At 42.8% G+C, this 14,263-nt stretch overlaps 1 protein-coding gene across 2 annotated transcripts in view; it reads left to right on the top strand.

Annotated features, from left to right (window-relative positions):
* Nucleotides 1-14,263, top strand: part of ccdc77 (coiled-coil domain containing 77) — a 34,687-nt gene that overhangs the window by 17,953 nt on the left and 2,471 nt on the right. For both annotated transcript variants that reach the window (XM_052030415.1, XM_052030416.1), the window contains exons 7-10: nt 800-948; nt 3,239-3,467; nt 9,246-9,371; nt 13,356-13,508. In XM_052030415.1, coding sequence (XP_051886375.1) covers nt 800-948; nt 3,239-3,467; nt 9,246-9,371; nt 13,356-13,508 — 657 coding nt within the window. The remainder of the gene's footprint in view (nt 1-799; nt 949-3,238; nt 3,468-9,245; nt 9,372-13,355; nt 13,509-14,263) is intronic.

Raw genomic sequence — 14,263 nt, 5'->3', positions numbered from 1 at the left:
GCAATCCCGACCTCCAATGCAGTCTGTGTTGATTTTGCATGCTGTTCCTGTGACTGGATTTCCTTCAGGTGCTGCTGTTCACTCTCACATCCCAAAAAAGGTTGGGGTGGTAGGTTACTAGGACACTGTTAATTGCCCCTAGTGTGTGTAAATGAGTGGTAGACTCTGGGGTAGAGTTAATGGGAATGTGGGAATTATAAGATGGATAACGGTAGGATTAGTATAAAGAAAGATGCTTGATGGTGCAGACTCAGGGAATCATAGGATCATGCAGCACAGAAGCTAGCCCATCTCGTCCACGCCAACCACTATGTCTATCTATGCTAATCCCATTTGCCCACATTAGGCCCATATCCTTCTATACCCTTCCTACCTAAGTAGCTGTCCAAATGCCTTTTAAATGTTGTCATTGTATCTGCATTTATCACCTCCTGACAGATCATTCCAGATAACCAGCACCCTCTGTGTAGAAAAACTTGCCCTCAGAGAACCACTTTAAATATTTGACCTCTCGCCTTAAACCTATGTCCTCTGGTTTTAGACTCCCCTACCCTGGGTTAAAGACTGTAACTATCAACTCTGTCCATGCCCCTCAAAATTGTATGAACCCATGAGGTCACCCTGCAGTCCAGTGAGAACAATCCCATCTCTCCTTATAACTACAGCTCTCCATTGCAGGCAACTTCCTGGTGAATCTATTCTGGTGTATATTTAGCCTGCTGTAACTGTCCATAATGTTGATACTGATGCTGATTTGTTGTTTCTTGTCTCTTTCTTTCCCCCCACCCACCCTGTAAAGGTTGAAGCCTTGCAGTCCCAGCTGCAGGAGCAGACACAGCTGGCAAAAGAGCAAATTGATGCATTGCTGGAGGATCGAAGGATCCGTGTGGAGGAGGCACACGTGCAGCATGAACGTGATAAAGAAAAAATAAGAACTCTGGCAGACAAGTCAGTCAATGCAGTGTACAACAATCATAAGTACTGGGGATTTGTTTGACTTCTGACACTTGTTTGGTCATTTCTGTCACCAGGATAGAGATAACCTACATGGGGATATGATGTGAAAGGATATTGGAGGGTATTATAGTTCAGGATGTGTACTATGGAGAGTTTTGCCACTGGATTGTTGCTGGTATAACTTTAGCTGGTTTACACAGGCTGAGCCAGAAAACACAATTACTTGACATTTTCAACATATTAAAACATCCCCAGTATCTTTATAAGAGTATTATAAAACAAAATTTAACACTGAGGCAGGTAACCAGATGTTGTTAACAACTTGCGTAAGATTTGAGGAGTATCTTTAAGGTGGCCAGGCAGCTTATTAAATTTAGGAAGGAAATCTCAGAGGTTAGGATCTTGGATGATCAAGGCAACAATGGGGTGATTAAAATCAGGGATAGACAAGAGGCCAACATTTTAAGAGCGTGGATGTCTAGAAGGGGTGTGTCGTCAGGGTTTTGGGTGACGTTAAGGTGGGGAAGAAAAAGAGAAGCCAGTTAGGCATCTGTTAGAATTATGATGTTTAGAAGTAACAAAAGCAAAGGATGGGGCTACACAGAAATAGTTAATTGATATTGTAAAGGTAGAATTGGATATTTGAGGATCATATGGTTAGAAACTCTTGGTGTCCCAGACAACCAGCTTTGAGTCCTTTATTCTCCATGTTTTCTGTACCTTCAACTAGGTTGTAGAAAGCTATGTTGTGTCGGTGATCCTTGAAGCTTGGCAAACTAGTATATGGTGATGGTGAAATATCATAATGATGACGGCTGGAGGTCATTTTGGAGAAGTGTGAAATGATGCACTTTGCGGGGAGTAAATTGAATAACTTTATATAATATCTCTGTTTTCAAAATGTTAGATGAACATAGAAACTATGGAGTCCATGTTCAGGATTTGGCTCTACCTGAACTCAGATGGAAAGGATAAATAGAACAGCAGCAAAGGCTTTCCACTAGAATGAAGACTGTATGTGGGAGGGATAGAATCTTGAGAAATGTAGTTCTGGTCACCTACCTACAGGAAAGATATCAATAAGCTTGAAAGAGTGCAGAGAAAATTTACACGGATGTTGCCGGGACTTGAGGACCAGAGTTATAGGGAAAGGTTGAATAGGTTAGGACTTTATTCCCTGGAGCACAGGAGAATGAGGGGAGATCTTAGAGGTATACAAAATTATGAGGGGTATAGGTAGGGTGAATGCATACAGGCTTTCTCTCCTAAGGTTGGGTGAGACTAGAACTAGAGGACATAGATTTAGGGTGAAAGGTGAAATATATAAGGGGAATCTGAGGAGGAACTTCTTCACCCAGAGGGTGGTGCGAGTGTGGAACGAACTGCCAGCGGAATTGGAGGATGCGGGTTCAATTGTAACATCTGTTTGGATAGGTACATGGATGGGAGGGGTTTGGAAGGGATATGGTCCAAGTGCAGGTAGATGGGACTAGGCAGAACATCAGGTAGGCATGGACTAGATGGGCCGAAGGGCCTGTTTCTGTGCTGTAATGCTTTCTGACTCTAAACACCCCTGAGAATCCGTCAACTAATAAATATGTGAGGGAATATTTGAGGGCGTGAAAAGATGCATGCATTAAAAACATAGACAGCAGAGCTGTGCATGAGAAGGGAGAATACAAAAGGATTAGTAGAAGTATAAATACAACATCTCATGGGCATCTCAAATTAAAAAAGGTAGGTTGGGGTGAGAATAGATTGTGTCAGATAATCTTTGTCTTGAGTATACTCAGTGAATGAGCTTCCACAAAAATTTATGAACTGGGTGAAGAAATTTCTCCTCATCGAAGTCCTGAATGGCTGACTCCTCATTCTGAGATTATGACCCATTGTTTCTAGACACCCCAGTCAGGACAAGCATCATTCCTGCATCTACTCTGTCGATCTTTGTACAAACATTGTATGTTTCAATGAGCACTCCTTATTCTCAGCCCACTCTGCTTAAACTTTCTTCCTGAGGTAACTTCTCCTAGCCATTCCAAGTATCAAACTGACTAAACCTCCTCTATCACAAGTGTAACCTTTGAAGGTTAGAGACCTGTGTGTAATATCCCAGGAATGGGCTCATCAGTATCGAGCTCATAGTAAAGCGTCTTTGCTGTGGTATTTGGGGTTGTCTATTTTTAACAACGGCCAAAGAAGCTGGTGTGTTCTTGGCTTATTTCAAGGAGGTAAAATGAAATTCTCATCACTTATTTGCAACTACCTTGTGTTACCCTAGACTGCAAAAGACTCAGAATCTCCTTTACGAGAGTACCAGAGATTACCTACAACTGAAATTTGAGGGGCGTAACGTTGAAAAGGTCTGGATGGCCGAGAAGGATCACCTGCTGCAGGAGCTGGACAGATGCAGCATGCTGAGAAACAGACGCTGTGAAAATGAGACACAATTGCTTCAGGAGTTACCAATGGAACTTGAGATACAACGGGTACGAAGTGAAGAAATAAAGGTAGTATACCCAGTATCAAAAATTTGGAGTGAGGAAAGTCCGAGTGTAGAATGGTTACAAATTAAAAGGAAACCACTTAGCCCACTGAGTCCACACCAACTCTACCATCCAATCCCCGATCATAGTTGGCAAATTCTTTCCTTTCAGATTCTTGTCCAGCTCCCTTTTGATCTATACAATTTGAGTCTGCCCTCTTTTTCCATAGACCGTTTGAAAGTTCTGGCAATACATTCTGGACCCTAATTACTGTCTTTGAAAATGTTTTTCTCCATATCATTTTTGGTTCTTTGGCCAATCGCCTTCATTCTATGATCCTTGCAATAACAGAAAGAAAGCTTACTTCAAGCAGGAAGCTAAGACATGTAGAGAACAAAGGTGTATGCTTTTTTAAAACAAAACGTGCTGAAAAGGGGCCAATGTAAGTTGATATTGCAGTAGAATGCAGGTGAAGTACTGTAACTCGTAGCAGGATAGAAATGAGAGGAATACACAAAAAGTGCTGGAGGAACTCAGCAGGTCGGGCAGCATCCAGCCAGCGAAATAAACAGTCAATGTTTCGGGCCGAGACCGTTCATCAGTTCTGGAAAGGAAGAGGGCAGAAGCCAGAATAAGAAGGTGGGGGGGGGGGGGGGGGGGGGGGCGGCGCAGGAGCACACGCAGGCAGGTAATAGGGGAGTTCAGGTGAGAGGGGGAAGGTAGTGGGGGAGGGGGCAAGATGTAATAAGCTGAGAGGTGATAGGTAGAAGAGGCAAAGGGCTGAAGAAGAAGGAATCCAGTAGGAGAGGGCAGTGGACCATGGAATAAAGGATGGAGGAGGGGAGGAGAGGAGAGGAGATGGGCAGGTTATCAAGGTGGGGGGAGGGAGCCACGGGAATAAGGGAAGACAAAAGAGTCAGGAGGGGGGGTGAGGGGAGAGAGAAAGAAGGGGTGGGGTTACCGGAAGTTCGAGAAATCAAATGTTGAGGCCATCAGGTTGGAGACTCCCAAGGCAGAATATGAGGTGTTGTTCCTCCAACCTGCGTCTGGCCTTAACGTGGCAGTAGAGGAGGCTGTGGATGGACATGTCAGTGTGGTAGTGGGATGTGGAATTGAAGTGGGTGGCCACTGGGAGGTCCTGGCTGTTGCAGTGGACAGAGCAAAGGTGATCAATGAAGCAGTCACCCAATCTGCATCTGGTCTCACCGATGTACAGGAGGCTGTACCGGATGCAATGAATGACACCCTCAGACTTGCAGGTGAAGTGCTGCCTCACCTGGAAGGATTGTCTGGGACCCTGAATAGTGGTGAGGGTGGAGGTGTAGGGGTACGTGTAGCACTTGGTTTATCAGTGGGGAGGGACGAGTGGACGAGGCAGTCGCAGAGAGAGCGGTCCCTGTGGAAAGCGGAGAGAGGGGGTGAGGGGAAGATGTGCCTGGTGGTAGGATCCCATTGGAGGTGGCGGAAGTTGCAGAGAATGATGTGTTGGATGCGGAGGCTCGTGGGATAGTAGGTGAGGACAAGGGGAACCCTGTCCCTGTTATGTTGGGCTGGGGGGGAGGGAGGGAGTGAGTGTGTGTGAAGTGGAGGAGATACAGGTAAGGGCAGCATTGATGGTGATGGAAGGGAAACCCTGGTTACTGAAAAAGGAGGACATCTCTGATGTCCTAGAATGGAAAGCCTCATCATGGGAATAGATGAGGCGGAGGAACTGGGAGAAGGGGATAGCTTCCTTATAAGTGACAGGATGGGAAGAGATTTGGGAGGAAGCTGTTTTCATCGTGGCTGATTTGTGATCAAAATCTAACTTCCCCTTATTCTTAATATCTTGGGTTTAAAATTATGGATGTAGCATTAGTTGTTGATTTGAAAAATCTGGTCCTAAGTTTTAGACTGTGTTGTCTGTCCTAGATTCCCAAACCAATTATGCTTTTGTTTTCCATAATAGTTAAAAGTTCAATCAAATTGACCTTGCTAAACTCCAGAGAAACAACTTTCGTGTTTCTCCTTGTTATTTATTCCTTAACTGTCCAGATTTTATTCTGGTAAAAATGCTGCTCTCCATCCAAGATTGATGAATCCCTCAAGGTGTGATATTCAGAACTGCTCAATGCAGTAAATGTATTTTCTGATGGGATAATCTAATTAGATTAATTTGTTCAGCACAACATTATGGGCTGAAGGGCCTGTTCCTGTGCTGTACTGTTCTAAGTGGGTGTTGCTGATAAGACCAGTATTCTGAATTTGTCCTTTAAGAAGGTGATGGTGAGATCTTTTTGTACAACTGCTGTCTGTCTTGTGTCACGATCTAATCAGGACTTTGTGCTGTTAGTGCATTACCTCTATTCCCATGCACTCCGGTTCTCTGGATGCTAAGGTTTACATTCGCACAAACATAAGAATTAGCACCTTTAGTAGGCTAATTGGTCCCTCCAGCCTTCTCCATAATCTAATGAGATCATGCCTGATCTGAATGTAACCTCAATCTCCATTCCTGTTTACCCACAGTAACCTTTCAACCCCTTATTAAAAATCTACCTCTGTCTTAAAAGTATTCAAAGACTCTGCCTTCACTATCCTTTGAGGAAGAGAATTCCCAAGATTCATAATGCCCTGTGAGGGGGAAGAAAAGGCCTCATCTATGTCTTATTTTTAATTAATGACCTCCAGTTCTAAATTCTCTCATGAGGAGATTCAGTGTCTCCATATCCGTCTGTCAAGATCTGTTGGGCTTCAATCAAGTCCCCTCTCACTCTACTTAGACCTCAGCAAATACAAGCCTACTCTGACAAACCTTTCCTGATGTGACAACCTGTCCATTCCAGGTATTTGTCTAGTAAATCTCTGAACTGTTTCCAACACATTATTGTCCTTGAGTGTACTCTAGACAGAGTTTCACCAATGCACTGTGTAACTGGAGAGTAATCTCCTTACTTTTGTATTCAGTGCCCCTTGCAATAAATGATAACGTTCTGTTAGCTTTCCTAATTCCTTGCTGTGCTTGCATTCCAGCCTTGTGCACCAGGACACCCAGATTCCTCTGTATTTTAGAGCTCTGCAATCTTTCTCCATGTAGAAAATATGCTTTTTTCCCCCTCTCCTGCTAAAATGGGTAATTTCACATTTTCCCACATGATGCTCCTTTGCCAGATCTTTGCCTATTCACTTAACCTATCTATAAATCCCTTTTGTAACCTCATGTTTTCTTCACAACTTAATTTTCCTCTTGTCTTTGTGGCATCAGCAGATTTAGACACCATACTGTTTGGTGTCTTCATCCAAATCAAAGATACTTATTGTATAAAGTTGAGGCCCCAGCACTAATCCCAGTGTTACATCACCTTGTTAGATCTTGCCTCATGGGAAAAATACCTGTTTATGCTTGTTTGTTTCCATTAACCATTATTCTGCTTTGGTCGCCTATTCCCTCTGTGTACACGCTCTTAAACTGTGGTATTATCATCTCCTTAAAAGTCCTGTCCACGAAGTCCCTACTGTCAGATGCACCACAGTGACTCTGGCCACAACTCTGGCTCTTTTATTTTTCTATTCATTCAAGGTACGTGGGCTTTGCAGGTTCAGCCAGCATTTAACTGCCCATCCCTAGGTGACTTTGAGAAGATGGTGGTGAGCTGCCTTTTTTTTTGAAACACTGCAATCCCTGAGGTGTGAGTATACCCTCAATGCTGTTGGATACTTCCACAGTCATATCCATTCAGCTTGAGTACCTGGCCATTTTCGAGTGTCCACTCTCCTACTCAGACAATTCCTTAGCTAAATTAATAATTTGTCTTTAGTGTTATGGGATTAAACATGGCATTTTACAAAGCACTTAATTAAGCATAGATTACAAACCCAATTAAGTTTGCCAGTAATATCAATGGATTGGTCATGTGGGCTCAGTAGTAGCAAGTGGTATTTGAACCAGTGAAATGTGATGCAATGCATTTGGGGAGGCCAAATAAATCAAGGGGATACATATTAAATTGTAGAATATTACATGTAATGAATAGAATGACCTTGGAATGTATATCCCCAGATCCCTGAAGATAACGTGACTGTGAGATAAGGTGGTTTAAAAAGGCATTCAGGATTCTTGCCTTTATTGGTGCTGGAACAGTATAAATCGTTGGAGTTTCGACCTGAAATGTTGACAGTTTCTTTTCCCCCACAGATGCTGCATGACCCACTGAGTTCCTCCAGTACATTGTTGGTATAAAATGTTGATTAGAATACAGTTAGAATTGTGGTCATTGTGTGGAAAGGATATGATAGCATAGAGAAGGGATGGGAAATTTTCATGCTGCAGTTGTCTGAGGGGAGATTTTGTTGAGGTGTGACAGGCAGAAATTACCATTTCCCTTAGTAAAGAGGACTGAAACTTGGAAAGAAGAGATTTGGCCCAACATACTCATGATTCCTATCTCTGCTAATCCCATTTGCCCACATTAGGCCCGTATCCCCCTACTCATTTACATTTACAGTCCCACCCTTGCCTGTTCTAAAGAGGCTCACTTAGCTCCTGATCATTTTATTCCTAAAATAATTACATAATGTTATTTTTGGTTTTGCTTATTTCTTCTAATAACCCCTTTTTGTAGCTCAGTTTTGTCACTTTTTGCTGTTCATTGAACCTCTGCCAGCCACAGTTTTTGCCTTTTATGCACTTTTATTTTCCTCTTTGTTTTATGTTGTCCCTTAACTCTCCTCTGAACTACCCATCTTTTTTTTTGGTGAATAGTTCTCTTGCCTCCTTGGGCTATAAAGTGGATCTAATCTGCAAATTCTTTTGTGAACATATTCCATGGATTTATTGCCTGTGTTCAATAGATTTGCCTGTGTGGCCAAAATGATCCTAATCTCTATGTAAGGCCTTTCTTGTGAATACTACATCAAACTCAAACATATTGTGATGTGTCAAAATGATTTCTACTGTGGTTAAGTGGAATAAGTAGGGGTTATCAATGTATAATATATTTTAATGGCTTGGATGAAGGAGAATCAGAAGGAATTTTTAATGAAGGTAAAGATCTGACTGCCCTGTAGACTGATTTGACTTGAATGCAATTAAGGTGACGATTTGAGCCAGATATGAGGGTGAAAGTTAAAAGGATATGAGACACAGGTGAGAGGATATAATTAAGGTGCAGAGGATCCTTGTGTGCAGTTTAAATACTAGCACAGACCAAGTGAGCTGAATGGTCATTTTGTATTCTGCAGTTTCAGTCCCGATGACCTTGCAACTCTCATTTGATGGACATTTGCCCTTTCATATCTGTTTCTCAGGGGCCCAACACTCCTTTCAGGTGAAGCAGTGATCTGCTTGTAGTACTATAAACTTAGCACGCTGTATTTGATGCTCTCAATTTGTATATCGGTGAAACAAAAAGCAAAATGGATGACTGCTTTGCAGAATACCTAGTCTGTAAGGTGGAGCCCATGACTTTAATGCTCCATTGCATTTTGACTGCTGTCTTTTACGTATATTGGGACAGTGTGCAAAGCCAGTGTGAAGATCAGCATGTTATGTTCTGACAACATTCAACTTAATCATTTCTATTTTCAAATCACTTTCTCAGGGTACAGTGAAAGGGTGCAAGAGGTGAAAAGTTTAACTGTTAGTAGGAATGCTGCAGAGGGTTTGAGCACTACTACTTTGAGTGGAAACTAGTGGCAGAAAAACAGCACCACTACAAATGGAATTTATTAAGCTTAATTTGTCTGTTATCATAGAACAATAATGTGATTATAAGTACTTGGGAATTCATTGAATATATCATGAAATGTTACTGTCTTTCCCAGTCACTGGAGGACCAATTAAACCAGGCACATCGATTGGCAGACATGTACAGGGAGCAGTGTGTGACACTTGAAGACAATCTGGCACACACGCGAGAAGAAGGAGACATAGGGCGGCAGCTGTTTAAGGTAAGGATGCGGTGTGTTTCAGTTGTATCTGATGAGGCCGGTATTGTATTTGTGGACTTTCAAAGGGTCTACACAAAATAAATTTATTTGCAGATTCAAGTCCACTGAATTCAAGGGAAAACTGGTTTCCTCCCACAAGTCGGAGATGATTGGAAAGATCATTGGCTATGTAAGTTGCCCCAGTACAGATGGGTAGCAGGAGAGTGGGTGTGTGGGGGGTGAAGGAGTTGATGAAGATTATAGTGGGGGGGGGGGGGGGGGGGAAGTGGAATGGGATTAGTTTAGGAATAAATAGATTGACAAAAAAAGTGCCAGTAACACTCAGCAAGTCAGGCAGCATCTTTGGAAGGAGAAACGATTGCTGGAGCAGGGGATGGGCTGTCTGGAGCATCCACGATGTTGAGAGTATTGTGGATAGCATATTTAGCAAGCTGGTCCCATCACAGGCAAAAAGACGATGGATGATGTTCCAAGAAGAGTAGTAAACAAATCATGCAGGGGTCCCCTGTGGCCATCCTCTTCTCAAACAGATATACCTTTTTGGATACTGTTGGGGCGATAGTCTCTTGGAAAAGCAGCAAGACTAAAGTCTATCGCACCTTGGTTGTCTCAGCTGGACAGCAGGGGAGAATAAAGACAAGGTGAGCCATGAACAAGACTGCCAAACAGTTAAAAAAAACTGCTGGTAGAACTTGGTGAGTTGGGTCGCATCAGCAGAGGGAAATGGAGAGTCAGTATTACAGTTCGAAATCCTTCATCTGGCCTGAAAACCTAGAGGAGAGAGAGGGCCAGTATAAAAACACGAGGGGAAGGGGTGGAGCAAGAGCTGTGAAGTGATAGCTGGATCCAGGAGAGGAGGGACAATAATCAAAGACCCTACCCACCCCATTGGGCAGAAGATACAAAAGCCTGAAAGCATGTACCACCAGGCTCAAGGACAGCTTCTATCCTACTGTTAAGACTATTGAACTGTTCCCTAGTGTGGTAAGATGAACTCTTGACCTCACAATCTACCTTGTTATGGCCTTGAACCTTAGTGTTTACCTGCACTGCATTTACTCTGTAGCCGTTACACTTTATTCTGTATTCTGTATTGTTTTACCTTGTACTACCTCAAAGCACTGTAATGAATTGATCTTGTATGCAAGACAAGTTTTTCACTGTACCTCAGTACAAGTAATAAACCAGTTCCAATAATAGGCAGAGGGGAGAGTGGGAATAGTGACAGACTGGGAGATGATAGGTAGAGGCAACAAAGGCCTGCAGATGGTGAAATCTGATAAGAAAGGAAGCACGAAAGAAGGTAAGTGAGCAGATGGGAATGGTAGGGGACCCAGTGCGAGGAGTGTGTAGGTGATGGGCAGATGGAGTTGGTGGAGGGGAAAGAAACAGGATGACAGGGGACTGGGGGGGTGGAGAGGCTGTACTACTCCCAGAAAGCATGTTGCCTCCCTCGTGCTTGGATCAGAGATACCTTGGAGTAGCTGCAGGGCATTCTGAAAGGGAAGAGTAATCAGCCAGAGGTTGTGGTACACATTGATACTAACGACGTGAGTAGAGGCATGATGTCCTGCAAAATGAATTTGGGGAGTTAGGTGGGTTAAAGAGTAGGACCTCCAATATTGTAATCTCTGGATTGCCAGCTATGCCACACGCTAGTGTGTATAGAAATAAGAAGTTAGGTCAAGTAAATGCGTGGCTAAAGGTGTGGTGCAGGAGGGAGGTCTTTAGAGACTCGGATCATTGGGGCCTCTTCTGGGGAAGGTTGCACCTGTACAAGTACAACGGGTTGCACCTGAACTGCAAGGGGACCAATATCCTTGCAGGGATGTTTGCTTATGCTGCTAGGGAGAATTGAACGTAATCTGGTAGGGGAATGGGATGCTGAACAGTAGGACAGCAGATGGGAAGTTGGAGTCAAAAATAATTAACCAAGCAGGTCCAGTAAGAAGAGTAGGGCATGATAAGGCAGATAGGTTAAAGTGCATTTATTTTAATGCAAGAAGCCTGACCGATAAAACTGATGAAGTTGGAGTATTATCAAGGATGGCTGCTTAATCTCTCTTGTTGGAAATTGATATTACTTGGCATTCAGGTAGCACAGCTGTAACTGCATGTTATTAGCTCCTGTCTGGACATTTTCTAGGTGTTGCCACATACGTTATTTTTTTGGAGCTATGATTGGAGTTGAATGTTGTACAATTCTTGATCATAGATCATTGTTGAAGCCTGGGTCCTGCTTTGAGGAGTGTTTATAACAATGTGGTAGTCCTGGGGCTTGAACAACTACAACCACTTTGTGTGAGAAATGTTCTAATCTCCACTGGAGCTTTCTCCTTGATGAAGGAATGGCTAACCCTCAGAAAATGGGTATCTATAGATCGGTGAAGAGAGCGTCAAAAAGTTGGCAGCTGGAGTAAATGTATGAAAATGTGAAGTTATCCGCTTCGGAAGGAAGAATGAAAAAGAACATTAGTATTTAAATAGAGTAAGATAACAAAATATTAAAACTAGACAGAAAATGTTGGAAATACTGACCAGGCCAGGCGACATCTGTGGGAAGAGAAACAGAGCAAATGTTTTGAATACAATCTATAAAAAATCATAGAAACTTTTAAGTGTACTAATTTATTTTCTGGTTAAATTGCAGTACAATGGTCAATTCATTAGATAAACCAGGCTTGATCCCCTGGCTTGATGGCTGTGGTAGATTGAGGGATATTACCAGGCCAAGTATTTAGATTATGGTGGTGTATATTTTTTGCTGCTGCTTATGATCAGCATTACCTTATGGATACCCTTGAGTTACAGAACATCTTTAGAGAGTATGTTTGTGGCAAGTGGGATGTTGACATCGATGGTATAGTGTGTTGTAGCAGAACAAATGTCTCTGCCCTATTAAACAAGTCAGACCTGGTGGGATTACAGATTACAAACAGTAACACAGCCCACTGAAGATAATGAAGTACAGATGGAGATATGTAGGAAAGACCTAATTGACTTATGGCTCCAGGTGGGCAGACTATGGAATAGCTACAGGATGGAAAAAGCTATAAGCATTCCTAAAGCCATTAACCCAGGAAGAAATGCAGGTAAAGGTGATAGGTTTGTGTTCACAAACCAGTTAGCAGATGAAATGTGGTAACTATACAATAACAGGTCCAGTTGGAGGGATGTGATGGCAAGCTACTCCCGTTGCCCATTACAACATCAGATTGAGGCAGCTCTCTTACTCACCAATCACCACATGTTTGAGGAGGTCATTGCAAGGTCAGCTGGGCTACTGGGTCTAAACTTGGAGTCTAGGTCAATGCAGGGTAGTTTGTTCAGATTACTTCCTCTGTTTCAACATGGTAGTTAGGGTACCATTGAAATGCTAGACCCTTTGAGTCAAGCATGTTAGAGGGGCTAGAGTCATAAGTGGCCCTTGTAGGATGAGGATGTCTCCCGAAGGACATCAGTGAACCAGACAGGTTATTAAAAAGATGTGGTACTTTTGTAGTCATAATTACTAATGGCTTGTGTTTTTCTAGAACTCCAAATTATTAACTGACTTTAAATTCTACAGTTGCTATGGTGGGAACTCTGGTCTCTCAGTTGTTAGTCCAGGTTTCTAGATTACTTACAAGTGAAAATCAAAAAAACTGCAGGTGCTGAAAATCTGAATAAAGACACAAAATGCTGGTAGCGTTCAACAGGGCAGGCAGCATCTGTGGAAGGGGAATCGGTTAACATTTCAGGTCAAAGACTGTCTTGGAATTCGCTAGTTCTGCCAAAGGGTCTCTGGTCTAAACTGTCAACTGTTTCCCTGAATGTCTGCCAGCATTTTCGGTTTTTATTTCAGATTAATGGGACTAGCTTGGATGGGCATCTTAATCGGCATGGACCAGTTGGGCCGAAAGGCCTGATTCCGTGCTGTATGACTCTGACTAATCACCCTGCAACGTAACCACGCGCTGATACAGGATGTGCTTCTTGATACAGGAGCGTTCTGATAAAACAGTGAAGCGGCTTCAGTTAATGACACGGCGGTATGAAGCACTGGAAAAGCGACGAGCCATGGAAGTAGAAGGCTTTAAAAATGACATAAAGCTGCTGCGGCAGAGGCTAAAAGACGTGGAGAAGCAGCTGTTCAAGGTAGGCTTGCGCATATAATAGTCACCAATATACCGCTCTGCCATTTAAGCATATTTCTCAATCATTCTCTGAAGCTTTGATAAAGAACATGCTCTCTAGTCACCTGCCAGTTCTAAGAATATATTTTATAACTTAGTGTATTAATCTTAAAAACTCAGCAACCTGGGATTTGCTTGTCCATTTACTAAAAAAAAATGATATTTACTATGAGGTACAGGCAGCAAGCAGTTCAGAGGCTTGTATAGAGAGCATAGAACCATGTGTAGATGAGGTATAAGATCACAGAGCGGTGTATAGGTGTGATGCAAGTGTTTCAGCCATAAATACAGAGGCTTGAGTGTACAGTGTGTAAGAATGTAAGAAACAAGAGAGGTGACATGCCTCATCATAAAAGTAATGAATGAACTATGTAATCTCCATTTTTCTGTCTGAATCCCTCCAGTACTGGCGTTCTGGTTGCACTGTGTACCTTCGACAAAATGAATTGCAATTATCTTATCCAGGCTATTCTTGCAGCACGTCCCAAGCCCGTGACCTCTATCCCCAAGAAGGACAAGGGCTTCAGGTATTGTGGGGACACCACCTCCAAGTTGCACACCTTCCTGGCTTAAAAATGGAAAATAGAAGCCTTCTCCATGACTCAACATGATCATGGCTGATCATCTGTTTCAATCTCGTATATCCTACTTGCTCCCCAGACCTCTTGATGCTTTTTGCAACTGGAAATTTTACCAGCCTCCTTACTGCAATATTCA

Source organism: Pristis pectinata, chromosome 15 (assembly GCF_009764475.1).
Source record: "Pristis pectinata isolate sPriPec2 chromosome 15, sPriPec2.1.pri, whole genome shotgun sequence".
Taxonomy (NCBI): domain Eukaryota; kingdom Metazoa; phylum Chordata; class Chondrichthyes; order Rhinopristiformes; family Pristidae; genus Pristis; species Pristis pectinata.
This window is presented reverse-complemented; position numbering and strand designations above follow the sequence as displayed.